The 20865-nt window shown below is 46.4% G+C and overlaps 1 protein-coding gene across 1 annotated transcript in view; it reads right to left on the reverse strand.

Moving 5' to 3' along the window:
- Positions 1-20865, reverse strand: part of LOC146832970 (mitochondrial adenyl nucleotide antiporter SLC25A23-like) — a 191059-nt gene that overhangs the window by 84943 nt on the left and 85251 nt on the right. The window contains exon 5 of the mRNA XM_085600506.1: positions 15175-15333. Within this exon, the coding sequence (XP_085456632.1) occupies positions 15175-15333 (159 nt within the window). The remainder of the gene's footprint in view (positions 1-15174; positions 15334-20865) is intronic.

The raw sequence follows: 20865 nt of genomic DNA on the forward strand, positions 1-20865 counted from the left end.
AGGTTGATCTGGAAGGTATAGAAAAGCCGATAAGGCCGAAAGATAGCCCTTGACCGTGGACACAGCACAGCCCTGCTGAGCCAGGGAAAGAGCAAACTGGAGCACATCAGAAAGATGGGCCTTTAAAGGGTCAATGGATCTCTCTCCACACCATTTTACAAACTTAGACCACCGGTATGAGTAAATGGACTTGGTGGAGTGGAGTGTCGCCTGGCCGATAAAATAACATCCACCACATCTGGCGGGAGAAGGAACGAACTCAGGTTGCCCCGTTCAATCTCCAGGCATGAAGGTGTAAGCTCTGGAGGTGGAGGTGTAGAACCTGCCCCTCCGACTGCGAGAGGTCTGCCCTCAGAGGGAGACGGAGCGGAGGGCACGAGGCGAGGTGGAGAAGATCTGTATACCACACCCTTCTTGGCCAATCCGGGGCTACCAATATAACTTGGGCCCGGTCTTGGCGAATCTTCCTCAGAACCCGAGGAATCAAGGGTATGGGAGGAAACGCGTAAAGGAGTTGAGATCCCCAATTCAACTGAAACGCGTCCCCCAACGCCCCCTGCATCGGATACTGGAGACTGCAGAATGACGGGCAGTGCACGTTCTCGCAAGTGGCAAACAGGTCCACCCGAGGTGTCCCCCACGTCTGAAAGACGTGACGAACCACCTCCGGATGGAGCCTCCACTCGTGGTCGGCGGAGAACTGCCGACTGAGACTGTCCGCATGCACGTTCAACACCCCGGCCAGATGATTTGCCATCAGACAAATCCGATGGTCCTGAACCCAAGACCATAGTCGTAAGGCCTCTCTGCATAGACAAAGAGACCCCACACCTCCCTGCTTGTTGACATACCACATCGCGGTCGTGTTGTCTGTCAGGACTTGAATCGACTGACCGCGAAGGGAAGGGAGGAAGGCCTTGAGCGCCAAACGAATCGCCCGCAATTCTAAAAGGTTGATGTGAAGCAACCTCTCCTCTGGAGACCAAAGTCCTTTGATCTCCAGATCCCTCAGATGCGCACCCCACCCTAAAGTGGATGCATCCGTTATCACCGTGGCCACCGATGGAGGTAGATAGAAGGGCTTTCCTTGAGACAGATTGCCCTCCACGCTCCACCAAGACAGATCCGCTGCAGCTTCTCCGGAGATCTTGATCGACTCCCCGAGATCCCCGTTGTGCCGATACCACTGCTTGCGGAGACACCACTGGAGCGCCCTCATGTGCCAGCGTGCGTGGTTGACCAACAGAATGCAGGAGGCAAACAGACCGAGCAGGCGAAGGACCTTCAGAACTGGAACAACCGCTCCATTGTGGAATAAAGGGACCATCTCCTGAATGTCGAGAATCCTTTGAGGAGGAGGGAATGCTCGACACACAGTAGTGTCCAGTACTGCCCCTATGAACAGGTTGCGTTGAGAGGGCACCAGGTGAGATTTGGGCACATTGATCGAAAAACCCAAGTCGAATAACAGCTGAGATGTCACCTGCGGATGACGCTGCACTATCTCTGGGGACTCTGCCTTCAGAAGCCAGTCGTCCAGGTAAGGGAAAACCGGGATCCCTGACCTCCTGAGATGAACAGCCACCACTGCCATCACCTTTGTGAAGACTCGAGGTGCAGTAGTAAGACCAAACGGAAGAACCGCAAATTGGTAGTGTTGCGACCCAACCGTAAAACGGAGATACTTCCTGTGTGACTTCAGGATTGGGACATGTAAGTACGCGTCCTGTAAGTCGAGCGACACCATCCAGTCTCCTTGCTGCAACGCTTGAAGAACCTGCACAAGGGTCAGCATATTGAATTTCTCCTGTCTCAGGTAAAAATTCAAGATTCTGAGGTCCAGGATTGGACGCAATCTGCCGCCCTTTTTGGGAATCAGGAAATACCGGGAGTAGCATCCTTGACCCCTTTCCTGCTCCGGAACCACCTCTATCGCACCCTTCTGAAGCAAGGCCAGAACTTCTTTCTGCAGGAGAAGCAGATGGTCTTCCGAGCAATAACCTTGGCAAGGAGGGTAAGGGGGGGAAACTCCTGAAAGGGAAGGGCGTACCCAGTCTCTACGAGGTTCAAAACCCAAAGGTCTGTTGTAACAGATTTCCAACCCCGTAGAAAGTAGGACACCCGACCCCCCACAGGTCTTACATGATCCGGGATGGGGGATCTAGGGCTGCTTCCCTGAAGCCTCATTTGGAGCAGAGGAGGAGGAGGAAGAAGAAGAGGGGTTTCGACCAGAACCTCTCCGACCCCTTTGCTTCCCTCTATAGGACCTATAGAGGGGATTCTGCTGCTGTTGTTGCTGCTGCTGCTGGGGTTGTCGGAAGGAGCGAAAGGATGATCTTCCGAATCCCCTAGACTTTCGAAAAGTTGAACCCCTAGCAGGAGCCTGCAGACCCAAGGACTTCGCCGTCAATCTACTGTCCTTAAATCGTTGAAGGGCAGAATCTGCTTTCTCCCCAAACAGCTTCTGTCCGTCAAAAGGCAGATCAACCAACGTGGCCTGAACATTTGCTGAGAAACCAGAGGAACGGAGCCAAGCCTGCCTCCTTGCAGCTATGGACGACCCCATAATTCTCGCCACCGAGTCCGCCGTATCGAGCCCAGACTGGATCACCTGCCTGGCAGCCGCCTGAGTGTCCGCAACAACTTCCAAGAAGGACGACTTATCCCCCTCAGGCAACTTAGGGGCCAAAGATTTTATAGAGTACATCAAGGCATGAACATATCGCCCCAGCAAGCATGTGGCATTAGATGACTTCAACGCCATACTTCCTGAGGAGAAGGTCTTCTTGGCCGCCTGATCAACTTTCTTTGACTCCCTATCAGCCGGAGACTGAGGGAAAGCACCCGAAGCATGCTTAGAACATGAAGCCTGCACCACTAGGCTCTCCGGAGAAGGATGTGTGGACAAAAAATCTGGGTCTCCTGGTGCAACTCTGTACCTCCTCGCCACCTGTCTGCAAACCATCGGAGCTGAAAGAGGCTTCCTCCACACCTCCAACACTGGTTCCAAGATGGCCTCATTGAAAGGCAACAAAGGCTCCGAAGCCGACGCCGGAGAGTGTAACACCTCCATAAGCAGGTTTGACTTGTACTCCCCACAGAGGGCAGCTGCAGATCCAACAACTCTGCGGCCTTCTTAATCACCACATGGTAGGGTGCCAATTCCTGTGGAGGAGAAGACCTTGCAGAAGCATGCTCCCACTCTGGGGTGGTATCCAAACCACTTGCTTCCTCCATTCCTGCAAACTCATCCGAAGAAGAGTCGACCTCACCTTCTTCCATCTCTGCCCGATATCTTCCTTCCTCCAACACCCTTTGGGCCTCCCGCCTCGACCGGATCCGGGGAGCCGGCGTAGTCGACGTCGTACGCGGCGTCGGTGGAGCCAAAGGCACCGGAGTCGGAGGCGCCATAGGTGGAGTCGGAGGCGCCGGACGCGGCGCCGATGGAGTCGGCCTCGGCGTCGAAGAAGGCTCTGAAGACTGACGGTCCATCCGAGGTCGAGTCGGATCCCCAGCCGGCGCCGGAAACTGCCAAGAAGGCGCCATCGGCATAAAGGGCATAAAGGGGGCCTGAGCGTAATGCTGCGGCACCCCTAGCGTAAAAGCCATCGGACCCACGGGACCAGTAGGTGCTCCGGATGGGAAAGACGCCCTATTAAAAATACCATACATGGCATTCAGAAATCCTGAGGGATCCGTACCTGGAGCCGGGAATTGTGGATAAGGGACCGTCCCTGTATCCCCTTGTGGAGTCACCGGCGTCGGCTCCGCAGAATCATCCACCGGAGCCGCAGAGTCATCCGGCACCGGAACAGCCTCCTCCTGATCTTGCTCATCCAAAGGAACATCAGACTCCACTTGACCTGGAGTCGAAGTCTTGGACGGAGCCGGTGACGGCGTCGGGGAACGAGCTGGAGCCCGCTTCGGCGAGGGAGACTTCGGAGACTTAGCAGGAGAAGGAGAAGGTGACAAGTCCTTGCTCCGACGTCGACGGGGCGAAGCCGACCTCGACCGCCTGGACTTCGAGGAGCGACGCCGAGAAGAATGCTTCCTCTTCTTGTGGTGTTTCTTCGACTTCGACGACCTCGAAGTCGACGACTCCCGCCTGGACTTCTCCTTTTTTATCCCTCTCTTCTCCTCACCGATTTTCTTCATGAAGAGCTTGGTCTTCCTCTCCTTCAGCGCTTTAGGATTCATGCTCCTACAGCACCCGCATTCTTCCATGTCATGATCGGAAGAAAGACACCATAGGCAGTCCTGATGCGGATCCGTCATGGACATCAGGCCTCCGCATTCCCTACAGGGCTTAAAGCCCGACTTCCTCGTCGAAGACATACTGAATTTAACACAGTAACACCGCTAAACTACAAAGTAGCTAGAGAGCACTGGAAAAAAAAAGCGTTGCGCGTCGACGGCGCGGAGTCATCCGGCACCGGAACAGCCTCCTCCTGATCTTGCTCATCCAAAGGAACATCAGACTCCACTTGACCCGGAGTCGAAGTCTTGGACGGAGCCGGTGACGGCGTCGGGGAACGAGCTGGAGCCCGCTTCGGCGAGGGAGACTTCGGGGACATAGCAGGAGAAGGAGAAGGTGACAAGTCCTTGCTCCGACGTCGACGGGGCGAAGCCGACCTCGACCGCCTGGACTTCGAGGAGCGACGCCGAGAAGAATGCTTCCTCTTCTTGTGGTGTTTCTTCGACTTCGACGACCTCGAAGTCGACGACTCCCGCCTGGACTTCTCCTTTTTTCTCCCTCTCTTCTCTTCACCGATTTTCTTCATGAAGAGCTTGGTCTTCCTCGCCTTCAGCGCTTTAGGATTCATGCTCCTACAGCACCCGCATTCTTCCATGTCATGATCGGAAGAAAGACACCATAGGCAGTCCTGATGCGGATCCGTCATGGACATCAGGCCTCCGCATTCCCTACTGGGCTTAAAGCCCGACTTCCTCGTCGAAGACATACTGAATTTAACACAGTAACACCGCTAAACTACAAAGTAGCTAGAGAGCACTGGAAAAAAAAAAACGTTGCGCGTCGACGGCGCGGAAAAAAGGGAACTGACGTCATCACGCCGACGTGGGCTTCTTATGGCTCCGATGACGTCGTACGGAGTCGCGTGCGGAGCCGATGCATTGTGACATCGCCCACGTCGACGTGGAGTGCTGGGAAAGAAAAGTTCCGTGGAATGCTGGCGCAGGGGATATTCACAAGGTGAGGAATCCACTGGCAGATGTATCCATCAGAAGTGCAGGACTTTTGGGTCAAAGTGTCGTCTTCTGAACATGTGCTTGGGCCAGAAGAAGAGAAACTGGCACCGTTGACTCAGGGAAGCGCTTATAATAGTCATCGATCATGTGCCACAGATCAGTGACCAAGGAAATGGGCACCAAAATAGTGACTTCTCTCAAACTCTGGTGTTCATCTTCTGGGTCTTCATAGGGATAGGTCTCCTGGAAAGTATTATATCTGGGGGGAATGAGTGCTGGCGAGTAGGGATTGAGAAACCCCCTTTCAAGTAAGTGTCCCTGTCATAATCTAAGTCATCTCTGGGTCTTGGCATTTTGCCCACAATTTAGAAGGGCGAAAAGCCAGGCTGAAAAGTTCTTCATCACCAGACTCTTCAATGTCTAGCAGGTGAGTCGAAGGCAGAGTGAAGACCTTACCTGAAAAAGTGATGTCTGGTCTCAATTGTGCTGATGCACCTTCTGTCAACAGTGCAATTTTTTTCTGTTTCGTCGATGGGCTCATAGAAGGTAGAAAGATCTTCTTCCGAATGGAAACGGCCATTGCAACTAAGGTCGTAGACGTGGATATGAAAACCATCATCGACGAAGCAGTCATTGATGTGGTACAGGTGACCATAGTCACTGAAGGTGCGGCGGAGGAAAATATCGACAAAGATGTTTTTGTCAACGCTGGTACCGCTATCGACTGTCTGATTTTCGTCGACAACAAATCCTTCCGAGGTGTGACTGGAACAGAGGAAACAGCAGACCTTTTCTGTGACTGACTAGAAGAGTCTTTAGAGGAGGATTTATCAGATGTTTTTTCAGCAATCCTAGATGTCTTTGAGTCCTTAGCATATGCGGTAGAGTGGCCATTTGGGCACTTTCGCTCAGGTGGAGAGAATTTTGGACTTTCCTCTTCATCAGAGGCACAGTCTGATCTGGACTTTTCCCTCTCAAGCCATAGTAGAAGCCTGCCTTCTCTCTCCTTAACTGTCTTGGCAGAAAAAGTTATGAAGTGCTTGTAATCCTTTTGTTTATGGTTGGGATGCAGAGATGCAGACAGTATAGGCACTCTTTTTGAGAAACTGCATGAAAAAGTCAAGGCTTTTCACAGGACTTGCATTGCCTGAAAAGTCTTTACTTGGATCCTTCAGACATACTTGAGAAAATATTGAAAAGGCAGTACCTCAGAGTTGTATCTGATGAATATTTTGAGAAGAGAAAGCAGGGTTAAAAGTTCACAACTGTAACAAACTGAGCAGAGCTCAGAAAGACTCCCTTACACACGACCTGGGGTTAGAAAATATGAGGAATGGTGGCTCTGCAGGGGAAGAGAGATCCAGGGTCTTGCCTCTCATTCGCTGAAGTTTGAGTCCATTAAAACAATGCGAATTAGTTAAACAATGCCAATCGCTTTCTCTATGTCTTTTAATGTATTTACATGAGACTGCTTGTTTTAAATACCTTGGGGCTCCCACCATGACAAAGGGGAAGATTCAAGCATGTGAATCTATGAAATATTTAATACTGGAGATCCAAGCTATATTGAGCCCATAACCAGTGTGAAATCAATCGTAGGTTGCCCTTGTTCCGGTTCAGGGAGAACGTGACTTGGAAGCTCAGGCTGGATGATTCCCATAGTAGCAGGGTCAAGACGGATTTGGAATTGGTCCAAACTGAGGTAGCCTGATGTGCAAAATAATAATGGACTGGGATGTGGTCTTGAGTAATTACCAGCGTGCTTGAGATTAATTCAAGCTTTCTAGCCATCACTTTTTGTATACTTTAGTTCCTAGCTATTCAGCTGTCTAGACACCCCCGATAGTAAAAGATTATTCAAGAATTTGGAATGTTTCAGGAGTGGTGTTCTTAAAAGAGTGTTTCTTTCTGCAAATTGTGGTATTAACTGGTGCATCAGTTCTTGTTTGATGGTTTTAACATGGGATTAACTGTCACCACCTTAATGGCTCTGGGGGCACAATGGATATGTATTAGAGTCTTTTGTGAAACTTGGGGAGGTTTTACTGAGAATGGAAATCTTGGATTTAGACTCCTTTAAGAGCTTTGCTCTATCCAGACCTGTTGTTTGTTCTTTCTTCTGACCTTTGGACTTAGCTTTAGTTCTCAAGTCTTTGCAATGGTTTTCTTTTGCACCTCTTAAATCAGTTGCATTGAAATTCTGGACTTCAAAAGTTGTTTGTCTTGTAGTGATAATCAACGCAAGAAGAATTGGTTGAATGGGAGCCCTACTATGCAAACCACCAATTCTAAGCACAGGAAATTTGATCATTTGTATATTACTTTTGGTGGTTCAAATCAGGGAAATAAAAACTCCAAGAGTTCTATAAGCAGATTAGATAGCCAACTGAAACTGCTTATGAGACTGCTAAGGTTCCTTGCTTGATATGATCTTAGCTAGATCAACCAGGGGTGTTGCAGCTTTGTGGTCTGAATTCAATAGAACTTCTTTGACAGACATTTGCAGAGCAAGCACATGCGAGGGCCTCACACTTTTCTGAAACATTATAGAATTCAAGGTTAGAGAATTGCTAGTGTAAATTTTGGTCACAGTGTATTAAAAACAGTGATGCCTTAGTTAACAGACTGATGATCTAAATTATTTTTCTTTTGCCCTGACTTCTTGTTTTTCCCTATTAGAGGGTTTTGATGTCAGTATAATAGAGATATTTTTTGCACGGATGATTGAGTAATTTTTGGAAAACAGAGCTTTGGTATTCTCACATGGTTGGGGCGAAAATGTAGGCCAAAAGGATAATGCCATGGTACACGGAGGTAATCTTAATTAATCTTTGTCCTTAATATCCTCATAATAGTGATTACTGCCTGCCCTATCTCTCTAGAAGTGCTGGCCTCAGGTTGGGCTTGCAACATACAGGAAAGGTTATGGGTAGGCTGTGCTTTATAGTAAACATTGGGGTTCGGCTCATAGCAGATCTACTTCTACTTTCTAGTTTTTGTCACATCATGATGTGGGATCCACCTCACATGTAATGATTGTGACTAGGATGTTCAAGACTAAGGATAATAAATACCACTGCGAAGTGATGGTAAGTAACTAAGGCATTGAGTAACATTTTGAGAGGTAATGGAAGAGACAATCAACTAACTGCATAACACAAAACTAATTTACATATTTAAATTAACTGATACAAGATGTTTCCATATGCGAAGAGGTGGAAGGGTTGCTTCAGTGGCCCATGTGGTCAACGCAAGAGTGTGTATGGAAATCTGTGAGCTTAAAGGATATCTGGTCAGCGGGCAGGTTGTATTCGTGAGTTGTAGGGTGACAAGATGGGATTTGAGAAAGTGTTGAAACCTGATGAGAGAGTGGCCCTTGTTGTAAATGTGTCCCTTTGAGATGGAGACATTGTGCATAGAATGAGCAGTAGTAGCATGGAATAAAGAAGGGTCTAGAAAAAAAAAAGAGTATGTAAAGGTGAGCAGAGTGACAGTGAAAGAATATCAGAAGAAAGATGGCATGGTAAAGGGGAGGAGATGATTACAATCCAACCATAAACAAAAGGATTACAAGCACTTCATAACTTTTTCTGCCAAGACAGTTAACGAGAGAGAAGGCAGGCTTCTACTATGGCTTCAGAGGAAAAAGTCCAGATCAGACTCTGCCTCTGATGAAGAGGAAAGTCCAAAATTCTCTCCACTTGAGCGAAAGTGCACAAATGGGCACTCTACCGCATATGCTAAGGACTCAAAGACATCTAGGATTGCTGAAAAAACATCTGATAAATCCGCCTCTAAAGACTCTTATAGTCAGTCACAGAAAAGGTCTGCTGTTTCCTCTGTTCCAGTCACACCTCGGAAGGATTTGTTGTCGACGAAAATCAGACAGTCGATAGCGGTACCAGCGTTGACAAAAACATCTTCGTCGATATTTTCCTCCGCCGCACCTTCAGTGACTATGGTCACCTGTACCACATCAATGATTGCTTCGTCGATGATGGTTTTCAAATCCACGTCTACGACCTTAGTTGCAATGGCCGTTTCCATTCGGAAGAAGATCTTTCCACCTTCTATGAGCCCATCGACGAAACAGAAAAAAATTGCACTGTTGACAGAAGGTGCATCAGCACAATTGAGACCAGACATCACTTTTTCAGGTAAGGTCTTCCCTCTGCCTCCGACTCACCTGCTAGACATTGAAGAGTCTGGTGATGAAGAACTTTTCAGCCTGGCTTTTCGCCCTTCTAAATTGTGGGCAAAATGCCAAGACTCAGAGATGACTTAGATTATGACAGGGACACTTACTTGAAAGGGGGTTTCTCAATCCCTACTCGCCAGCACTCATTCCCCCAGATATAATACTTTCCAGGAGACCTATCCCTATGAAGACCCAGAAGATGAACACCAGAGTTCGAGAGAAGTCACTATTTCGGTGCCCATTTCCTTGGTCACTGATCTGTGGCACATGATCGATGACTATTATAAGCGCTTCCCCGAGTCAACGGTGCCAGTTTCTCTTCTTCTGGCCCAAGCACATGTTCAGAAGGCGACACTTTGACCCAAAAGTCCTGCACTTCTGTGCACGCAAGACTCCAGGTTCGTGTTTCCTCCCATTAACATCAGAGATGATTACATTGAGAGTGATCCAGACGACCAACCTGAATAGGGTGAAATTCTTCAGGATCTAGGAACAGTCGGTCAAAAATGGGATGATTATGTAGCTTCATCTTCACCGTCACCAGCGACTTCTCCAGCATGTTCCCCTCCTGAGTACATCGGTGGGTTTCATGAGCTACTGGAGCATGCATAAAAGAGTTGTGATGTGCCTCTTCCGGGAAAACAGACAGCTTTTTTTCTGGATGATTTTAAAGACTATGCAATAAAGTCACTCAGATTGAAACATTGTCAACTACATGTGGAAAGAAGGCTTGATGTTATTTAAAAATCCAGCTTTGGTTGCTGCTGTAATCCTACGTATGGACAAAGAGTACAAAGCACCGGACTCTTCACCAGCCTGCTTGACAGGGCACCCACGTCCAGATTCTGTGATAATGCAGGCTACGCAAATGTCCTCCAGGACTCTATCTGCCCCTTGTTCGTCACCACCAGACAAAGGAAGGGGAGAGGCTTGACAATATTGGCAAGCCCTTTACAGCTATGGCAGCCACTTCCATCAGGGATTCAAATGCTTTAGCAAATTAACTGCCTTGAAAATTGGTGCAAGGAGCCTGAATGCACTCTGTAACTGGCACATCTAGCAGCTATCAGCAAGATGAGGGATGGGCTGGTAGTGTTGAAGATTAAATAGAGCTGGTTTTGCAAAGTTTATACTTTTAACGGGGAGGAAGGCTTTGTAGGGCTATATGCAAGACCAGGCACATTCAAGACTAGTATTTTATGGGTGACTTGGTGGCATGGAATGGGAAACTAGAATTAATTTATCTGATACTGAGCCACTGGAATCTGGCAGCCGTTGTAGTTATTAAGAATCTTAGGCCTATCCTTCAGTGGAAGAACTCTTCAAGGTTTCTGAGTGATGGAGGCATACGGCATTGTGAGGAAGAGGAATAGTAAAGGGTACAAATGGAAAGTAGGTATGAAAATGGCTGAAAAGTATAAAAAGGTCAGTGCTAGATGAGTGAAGCCAGGAGAACAATTAACATCCAGTGATGTACAGCGGTCAGACAATTGCTGATTTGTGTGTGGAGTTGAGGAAAAGAGGAAGAAAAGGCAAGTGTGTTTTTGCAAGGAGGTAAAAGAGAAACCAAATGAGGTAAAAAGGGGAGTGAAGCAACTGGTGTACAGCAAGAGAAGTACAGCCTTAAAGACCGAGCCATGAGGGATACCTGCAGGAAAAGGATTGCTGTACGTGATTTGGGAGAAAAACAAACCTGACGAAACCAGTTCTGCTGACCCCTTTCTGTCAAACTGGTTTCCTTGTAATTTTCACTGTGAAAGCTGGAGTGCTTTGTGACCTTTTCTTTAGTGTCATAGAGTGCTAGATAAACCCAACACTACAATACCATTCACAAGTCTAAGCAACGTAACTTCCTTTCTTGGTAAAAATTTACATTTTGCCAGGTTAATTTTCCCTGAAATTTGTGCAGCCATTTTTGTCATTTTATTTGATCAGTCCCCAACCTCCTCACTCCACAAAGTATTGTCTATTTTGTTTGTATGTTTATGTTGATATAACATTTTATTTTTGTTTCGGGTAGTCACCACCCCAAACATCCCATATAATTTCCCTTCGTTTTATTGCATGCCCCTTTCATTTTTTGGAGTTTTTAAAAATTAGCTACAAGTCCCTCTTTCACCTAAAATATTTTCCATTCCATGGCCTTCCTAATCATAAACCCACCTTTAACTAACCTTCCTTTGCAAGTCACATTAGAAATATAAAACAGACTACTACGACCTGTACTGCTTTTCTGTTTCTCGTTCTTTCTTTATGCATTTATATATATAAAAATAAAAAAACTCCTAATACTATATTTTCTTGTTTGTTTTAAATATGCATCCTGGAAATTGTATTCCTTCACGGATCTAATGCACTTTTTCCTTGAAAGTAATCTCATTTCTGTTTAACTGATTTTTCAACAGCTTGATATTTCTCCAAGATGGAATTTCCAAGGTATAATGTAGTACCGAAAAGGAGTAGGCAGGCAGGAGTGGAGTGAGACACCAGAAAACCCAGAAGCACTAAGAGATAAGAGGAGAATAATTTAGGACCTGGGCAAGCAACCTTGAGGGCTGCAAAAGCGTTCGTAAGCATCTGTGATAGACTGTTGAGAAATGAGCAGAGAGATCAGGGAAGAGGAAGAATAGGAGATATAGTAAGTAGAGATGATGAAATTAGAGAGTTGAAAAAGAGCTGCTGATCTGCTAACTCATACAGCACCAGCGCTCTTCAGACAGTCACACAGTGTATACTTGGGGTTGGATACCAAAACACAGAGTAGGTTTCCAGTTCTGTTTGGAAGCAATTTGCTGTTGTGATCAAATGCAGGATTTGAACTTTTCACAAGACATGTGATGGGCCCCCTGGGACTTTAGTTTCCCTTAAGTTTGGAAAGCGTAAGCTTGTCTAGTCAGCTGCTCTTTATCCCTCCGAGCATAACAGTTACAGTATTACTAGATTAACATGCCTAATCTGTGTTGGGAGAGTGGGCAAGATACAGAAATCGGTCTGATAAGGGTATATGGGGTGAGGGTCAAGAAATCTGAGATTCTGACAAAGGGGCAAGGAGGCTCAGACATGGACACAGAAGCACCAGGTCCTAGGCATGGTCCTAGACATGGACCCTGGGACATGAACCCTGGGACACAAGCACTAGCCTGGACTATTAACAGTGGTGTACTGGCATTTAACTGGTTAACAGGCACTGTGATGTAAAAAGGTACCCTGGAATACAGGTACATGGTCATGAACATGGGCACGAACAAGATCACACTCCCAGCATCATGTAAACTCCGCGTCAGCCCTCAACTCTAAAAAGCCAGACAAGCGTCAGTGTGCTTTACAAATCCCAATTTACAATTATAGATGTAAGAGTGGCTAGTTAGGGATCCACAGGCACAGTACACACCCGTACGTGTCAGAAGGTTTTGTGGGGCCAGCAGCAATTCTTGTTGCGTATTTTGGTCGAAGGAGCAGCTCGGTATTCAGAAAACATGTGAAACAGAAAGCACAGTATTTGGCAGCACCTAGTGGAGGTGCTGTGTTAGCTGCATTAAGTACCAGGTTAGGCCTTCTGTTCTATGAGATCTACAAACATCTTGTAAAAGGAGAGAGGGGTCTCAAAATGCAGATTGCCTGGGACAACGACTCACAGCTGCCCTCCCCTTGTGACAGCCCTGCCCACACTGTAGATTAAAGCCTACATCGTGGAAAGGACAATACACCTTACTAAGGAAGGAACAACATTCCACACTGTAAAAGCGCTATGAGCTCACAGCGCTGAATGGTCGAAGACTCACACTGTCAATGGCCAAGAGCCCACACTCAATCAATCAATCAAAAGACCTTTATTCGAATTACTTGAATTCATAAAAGTACAGACATAAAAACAATTCATTATTACAATATACAAAATACAATGACTTTAAAAATTAAAAAGGGAACTAAAACAGCAATCTTTCAGGGATTTTCCATCGTATTACGTACACGGATTATTAGTCTTAAAAAGGTACTAGTACGAAAGGTCAGTTCCTCTGTATCCAGGGAGAGTAACATCAAACGGGACTCATCCAGGGAGAGGGGTCTTTGTTTTCTAAAATAAGGTGTTAAAAACCAGTTAATGTATTTTAAATAAAATTTGCAGAAAAATAAAAAATGCAGATCATTCTGTTTACTGGTACCATCACAGGGGCAGGGGTTACTTTCTGTGGTGTGATTATAACCCAAGGGGAAACCCAACAGAAATTTTATGGAGCCTGCCCTTAATCGAAATAACAGAGACCTCTCCCAGCTGGACATAGGAAGAGTAAGATAAAGTGGGAGGGGTTGCCTGGGCAGGTCATTCTCCATGTATCTGACAACAGTTGATTTGGATATTTCCCTTTCCATCCTTTCTGTTTCAAAGAGTGCATATAGTGCTTGTTTAACCTCTACATTATCTTGACATCCGATTCTGGAGGGATCTGAGAAGAGATCTCCTTTGTTCACGGCACTTAGTAATTTTAAGACTCCGGCAAGCCATGGGATTGAGAGACCGTGATCACATTTAAGACAATCTTTAATTATATCTTGTGTTAAGGAGGCTGCGTTGTTCCTCCAGATTCTCAACCAGAATAAGGCTGGTCTACTTCTAATAAAGTCACAGATATAAGGGAGGTTCAGCTCTTTGTGACAGATAAATTCAGGGGACGAAATTGGGGCACCCAATACTTTCCTACAGAAACGTGTCTCTTCTCGTTGGATACCGGGGTTTTTAGCAGGGGCCCAAACTTCAGCCCCGTAAGTGGCAACAGGAATACACTGCAATCTAAAAAATTTTAAAAATCCCAATTTACAATTATAGATGTAAGATTGGCTAGTTAGGGATCCACAGGCACAGTACACACCCGTACGTGTCAGAAGGTTTTGTGGGGCCAGCAGCAATTCTTGTTGCGTATTTTGGTCGAAGGAGCAGCTCGGTATTCAGAAAACATGTGAAACAGAAAGCACAGTATTTGGCAGCACCTAGTGGAGGTGCTGTGTTAGCTGCATTAAGTACCAGGTTAGGCCTTCTGTTCTATGAGATCTACAAACATCTTGTAAAAGGAGAGTGGGGTCTCAAAATGCAGATTGCCTGGGACAACGACTCACAGCTGCCCTCCCCTTGTGACAGCCCTGCCCACACTGTAGATTAAAGCCTACATCGTGGAAAGGACAATACACCTTACTAAGGAAGGAACAACAGTCCACACTGTAAAAGCGCTATGAGCTCACAGCGCTGAATGGTCGAAGACTCACACTGTCAATGGCCAAGAGCCCACACTCTGTAAAGGTCATAAATCTGCAATGTGTAAGGAACAGGAACTCACGCCATGGAAGAACAAACATCCACACTGTTCCAAGATAATAGTTGGCATAAGACATTTGATGAGGGAAAAGAGAAAAACCAGCCTAGCATAAGGAAACATTCAATGAGGCGATGCGACCATGAAACGTGGTAGAAGGAGATTCCATACAGCACAGTCATGCAAGGCGGCATCCCACAAGGCAGAATGTAAGGATTGCTATATAAAACCATGCATCATTCTGCAGTGTAGGAAGTAAAGGTTCCTAAATGTAAAGAGGCAACATGGAAGAATGCAAAGAACTCCATGCGACAAGACATTGTTGCACGGGCAACATTCAATGTGAGGCAAACTAAGGCATCCTAGGCAGTAAAAGAAAATAAATTGCACAGGGCACCTGGTAACAGTAGGATACTAGCATTAACTGGCAGAGCAATGAAAGGTGTGTAGACAGAGGTTTACCTGCATGAAGACCTTGAGCCGGTCCAGTGGTGCGGTGCCAGTTCTGGAGACGGCGCCTGCCATCGCGCCAGCCATCAGCTGTTTCCACCACATACCGGTCTTCTTCTCCTTCACTGAGAATTCATCAGGCACGGTCAGATTCTCGCCGATGTCCAGAACCTGAGAGCAAAGATGGCAGTGTTAGGAATCAGCTTAATTGACACCTCTACAAACATGAGCCAATGCCCAGAGCCTGCTATTTCAGGTATGTCAATATCAGCAATTAGGCAAAATAAATTGAGAGGACTTTTTCCAGTTTCCTGTCTTATGTCCCAGTGCACACAAGTGGACATTCTCATTGCCACGTCCTGCATTGCTGTGTGTCCACTAACTGCCAATACCTTAGCACAACTGATTAAAACAGTGGCCTAATGCCTTATTATGCAAACACCACTGAAGATGCGCTTGGGAATGGCTGCCGTCTCGAGGAAGGGTGAAGAACCTCTCGGCACACCAGGGGAGAACGCACACCATCCTCAAGCAAGGCGTAAAATGTTTGTGTATAGCAGTCTGACAGGCTCTTGGGGCCTTACGTGGTACCTTGAGTGAATTTGTTGGAATTGCAGATTGAAGGCCTGGGTTTCAGCTGAGCTCCTAGTCTTTGCAGCCATCTTAAATCTAATTCTGGAGGGCAGGACCGGCCAGGGCAGATCACAGAGAGCTGGTGCGATAAACTTGAATGTAGAGACTCGGCTCTCTGTTTGGGTTGCACATTTTGTAATAACTGGAGTGAGAAAGTGGATTTACCCATATCCGTGCCTCAATGCACACGTGTACTAAGAAAATACCACTGCTCACGTCTGCGCCAACATGCACTGTAAGATTTCATTATTTAATTATTTCCTTTTTATATCAGCTTATTAACCACTAAAATCTTAGTATTCATGTGCATTCATAGGCATTTAAATGTAATGTAACATATAATTTCCTGTTGTAGAATTGCACATTTGGTAAACCATCCTAGTAAAGCGTAGTTTCGTTCTGAAGTTGGCGCAACGAAGCAAGGGTTTCAGACAGTAGTAGAGTCAGCTCCTGTTAGTGTTAACTTTATCCGTCTGTCTGGTCTTCTCACATTATGTATCACAACTAGTGCTTAATTTGTGCCGGTGCTTTCCGGTGCTTAGCACCGGCACTTATTTCTCAGCTCCGGGTCTACAGGCTGGTTGAGTCCACATGCAGTATGAATAATAATTTTATTCGTTACGCGCCTGCGCGCTGCTCAGAGTAGGTGCCACTGACTGTTCAAGTCTCCTCCCCTCGCCCCCCCATGAAGCGCTGATGTCGCACATTAATGCGGGCGCCTAAAACATTTCAAATTGGTTGCAGCGGCTCTGCCGCCCACCTAAATATGAGCCACACACATTACGATTACCGCCAGAAATTGAAGCAGCGTGGGTCCCTGCCTCGGCGTAGGTCACCAACACCGTCACACCCCATTCTGCAGTCATTCATGATTGGTAGCGCCGCTCGCGCTAACATAGTGCACTACCAATAACCGATTGCAAAACATATTAGTAGCCTGGCCCCGTCCCTCCTTGTCGAATCATCAAGTTTGTGCCCCGCATTGGACCAATGAGAAGTGTTTTCACCCGCGGCCCACCCAGCATACTGCGCAGCTGCCGCCTTAATCATTATCCGAAGTCAGAGGCAATCAGCGTGTCTTGCAGCAGGCCTCATCCGTCGCAGATGAATTAAAATGAAAAAGGCCGTCCCGCAGTGCCAGTAAGTAATGCCTTTTTAGCAGCGTTATATTTGTCTGCAATGTTATCTTAGAAATGTATTATTATGCTAAATAACATTTTATAGTGTTGGACCCGTGGCTGCAGCTCTTCCTCCACTGCTGCTGGCTTTTAACTTTGCAGCAAAATCTTTTTTTTAAAGTTAAAGCCAGCTGCCGTGGCGGAAGAACAGCAGCTGTGGGCCCCACACAATAAAGTGTTATTTTGCAAAATAAGCAATGTGAATGCTTTGTAGACAGGTAGGCGTGGGCAGGCAGTCCGTCCGGTGGCCCTGTGTGATGCCAGCAGTTTCTGCAGAGAGGAAGCGACGCAGTAGGCCGCAGCAAGCCTGAGGGCAAGAGGAGAATCGGAGTTAACAGTGACCCCGGTACTGCCTCTCACCTTAAAGCAGCTCTGCGCTGTTCCTGCCCGTTCTGTCACTGTCCTGCCTGTGCTGTCCTGATTAAGCGGTGCCCGAATGCTCTTTCTGTGCTGTGCGGCCTGTGCCTCTGCCTTCTGTGTAGGCGCTGTGCCAGCTCTGTCCGTAGTGTCATATCGTTCTGCCTGCACTGTACTTGTCCTGCCATGGTTGTGCCTACTCTGTGCCTCTAGTCTACCCGCATGCTCTGGGCATATGCCCTGTCTGCTCTGTTCCTCTCCTAGCTGCACGTTGCCTCCGTGTGCCCTGCCTGCCCTCTCGATCTGCCCTACACTATGCCCAGTGCTTAATTTGTTAAGTTAGCGTTCGTTTGGTTCCATGGGCACAGTGATTTTGTGGTTTTTGTTATAGCCACATAATCAGGACCACTGGCCATATTTTGCGCAAACACTGGACCGGAAGTCTTATATTTACTATGGGTACTCGTGACCGCTGCACAATTTTGCGCTGCTCTTGCGTGCTTTTTAATGATTAGTATATCGACACGTTTTGCATAGCTTTTCGCACCGTGACTGCCTGTGCAAAACCTTAGCAAATACGAGCCCACCCTCAAAGAGCGGTGACTTTGTATACCCTATTAACACCAGCACGAGTACTTTAAATTACAGGGCAAAATTTGGGGAGATTTTTTAATCACCTTTTGGGCAAACTCTGGACGTTGGATTTGTCTTTCCCTGTTAATGGACTGATTACTTCACTGTTCTGATTGAATGTATCTGTTTTTCAAACCACTACCGGAGGAAAAAACAATTCACAACAATAGATTTTGCACGTTGCCTCCGTGTGCCCTGCCTGCCCTCTGAATCTGCCCTACACCTGCACTATGCCTGCTCACAGTTTGCCCCACTTACGCTACAACTGTCCGGCCTGCTCTCTGCGCGTGTTAATGCTGCTGCTGCTGTGCCTGCTTTGGCCGTACTATACCAGTCGTGCCTGTCCTGGCCCACTCATATGCCTGCCATGTCTGTGCTGTGTCTCCCCTGCCTGATCCTTGCTCTGGATTCTCCACCCACAGCTTTTTCAAAGTTCCTACAGAAAGGAAGTATTTTATTCATTAAAAAAAATGATAATAAAAATGCAGTAGGGCTGGACTTCTAACCAAGCACTCTAAAGGTGACCCCTGGACTTGTAACCAAGCACTCTACAACTACCGGGCAGGGCCTCTCAATACCTTGGGCTCTTAACCAAGCACATCGTCGCTGATCTAGAGGAGCCGCTCTGCTCACTAAGTCTCAGGCTGCCAAGCACGCACTCTACGATGCAATGGAGGAGACACTCCCATATTAACCAATAACGCTACCCCTGAGTTGCAGGAGCAGCACCCGAGAGAACAGCTTACCTTTTCCAGGCTGGTGCTTGATGTTGGGCGAGTGCTCTTGACTCTGCTCTGAAGCGCGGTTCTCGTCGCTATAGGTCCTGTCTTCTTGGCGTGCATCAGTGTTGGCGTGAGCCCTGAGTACTGGCGGCAAAAAATTGCCTTGAGTGGCACGTTCAGTTAATCTTGTTTTTCTCTAATCAGCTGTGTGCCAGTGTTATATTTGTCTACAAAGTGGCTGATTATTCTATATAACATTTTATAGTATGTGGTGCTCACGGCCGCAGCTCTTCCTCCACTGCTGCTGGCTTTTAACTTTTGCAACGAAAGACATATTTTTTTCAAGTTAAAAGCTGGTAGCAGTGGCGGAAGAACTGCAGCTGTGAGCCCCACACACCATAAAACATTATTTAGCATACTAAGCCATTTGAATGCTTTGTAGACAGATATAACACTGAACACTGGCACGTTCAGGTAGACTTTGTTTTTCTTGGTTTTTTGCCATCAGCTGTGCACTAGTGTTCAGTGTTATATTTGGCTGCATTATGTTAAATTACTTTTTATAGCGTGGGCCCACGGATGTAGTTATTCCTCCACTGCTGCTGGCTTTTAAGTAAAAAAAATAGATTTATTTTGCCTTGAGTGGCACATTCAAGTAGTCCTGTTTTCTGTCATTAGCACACATTCTTGCAATGTTATAAAGTAAAACTAAAAGTCCTACAACGTTGTGTTATGCTAGTTCTTCAAAGCCTTGTAGTGGCTAAAGGTAGCATACATTATGGGTCCCTTGGACGCTATTCAGAACAGCCCACCAAGTGCTGCAGAGTTCCTTCCTGGCCTCCAGTAATATTCAGGCATAAATTAAAATGTCAAGTTAACTCTGCCTCTGGTGATTAATTGTCTTCCAGGAGAGAGACAGGAGTTTTGTCTAGGAGGAGTTGTGACTGCTTGTAAGGTAGTACAGATGGTTAATATACCTGCTGCATTAAACGTTTACCATGCAGATGAAAAAGTGCATATAATGTAAAGTAGGTCAGTGTGTTACTGTTTCTGTCAGAGAGATCCTTTTGTTACCTGCAGTTTGTAAGTTAAAATCCTATCATAGAACAGCAAGCTATTAACTAGTCTGAGTGTCATCAAAGAGCTGCATGCAAACTGCAAGTTATATATTACAGCTATATGTTTTTTTTGCCCAATCTTTCATTATCCTAATCTTGCAAAAAGGGTTCATTTGGGTATAAATCAATTCTTATTGGAGAGTAACCCTAACAATGCTGTTATGTTTTTAAATTCTGAATTTGCGCTTTTCCAGACTTACAACACTTAAACTATATTGCCTACAATGACAATCATGGATGACATGTGACTCCTATACCTTGTAGTCCTGTATGTAACATTCCCTATATACTGATTTACACACGTAGGATTGTATCTATGCAGTGTGTGTATGATGCAAAGTGCTCTGACGCCTTACACTGGTGTCAGAGGCACTATAAAACTAAATTAATCTGAGAGACAGTGGTTATGTTATGGAGACTTGAAGGGCAGTGTTAAAGGGTTGTACTGAGGGAATGCGTGTGAGGGGTGGTCATTGAGGAGCACCAACTATGTCACACAGGGCACCACGCCGCCACCAGTGTTAAAGCCGGCCCTGAGCGAAGTAACCTTTTACAAAGGGCAGGAATATTGCATAATGTGCAGTGTGGTGGTGGTGTGATGCCGGTCGCAGCAGGTCACATCGCTGCGTGGTAGTAGTAGCATGATGTAATATGTTTTAATACTCTACTATACTGAATAACCCCATACCCCTTCGGCCACTGGTAGTGACTGTGACTGACTCATTCAAGTGTATTGCCTGATTTTATTCAGTTTATCTGTTTAGCGTTTTCACAACATTTTGGTTTATTTTGCCACATAAGCTATGTCAAAGTTGTACCTTTTAAATCATAGACTCTGTTAAACATGGCATACCCTACCCCAGTATTGTCCTTTCCCCAAATCAGCACATACAGCACTGAAATTGTCCCTTTTCAATGCATTAGTGATTTTGGCTAATTTATTCCAAAATTGTGCTTTAAATGCACTTTATTATAAGGAAGACTCCCTTGGAGAAATTTAGATCAGGTATATATTACATCTGACTTTTAGCACTGCCAGTTGACGATGTGGGTGGAGCTAAT

The sequence above is a fragment of the Triturus cristatus genome, chromosome 4_2 (genome assembly GCF_964204655.1).
Source record: "Triturus cristatus chromosome 4_2, aTriCri1.1, whole genome shotgun sequence".
NCBI lineage: Eukaryota > Metazoa > Chordata > Amphibia > Caudata > Salamandridae > Triturus > Triturus cristatus.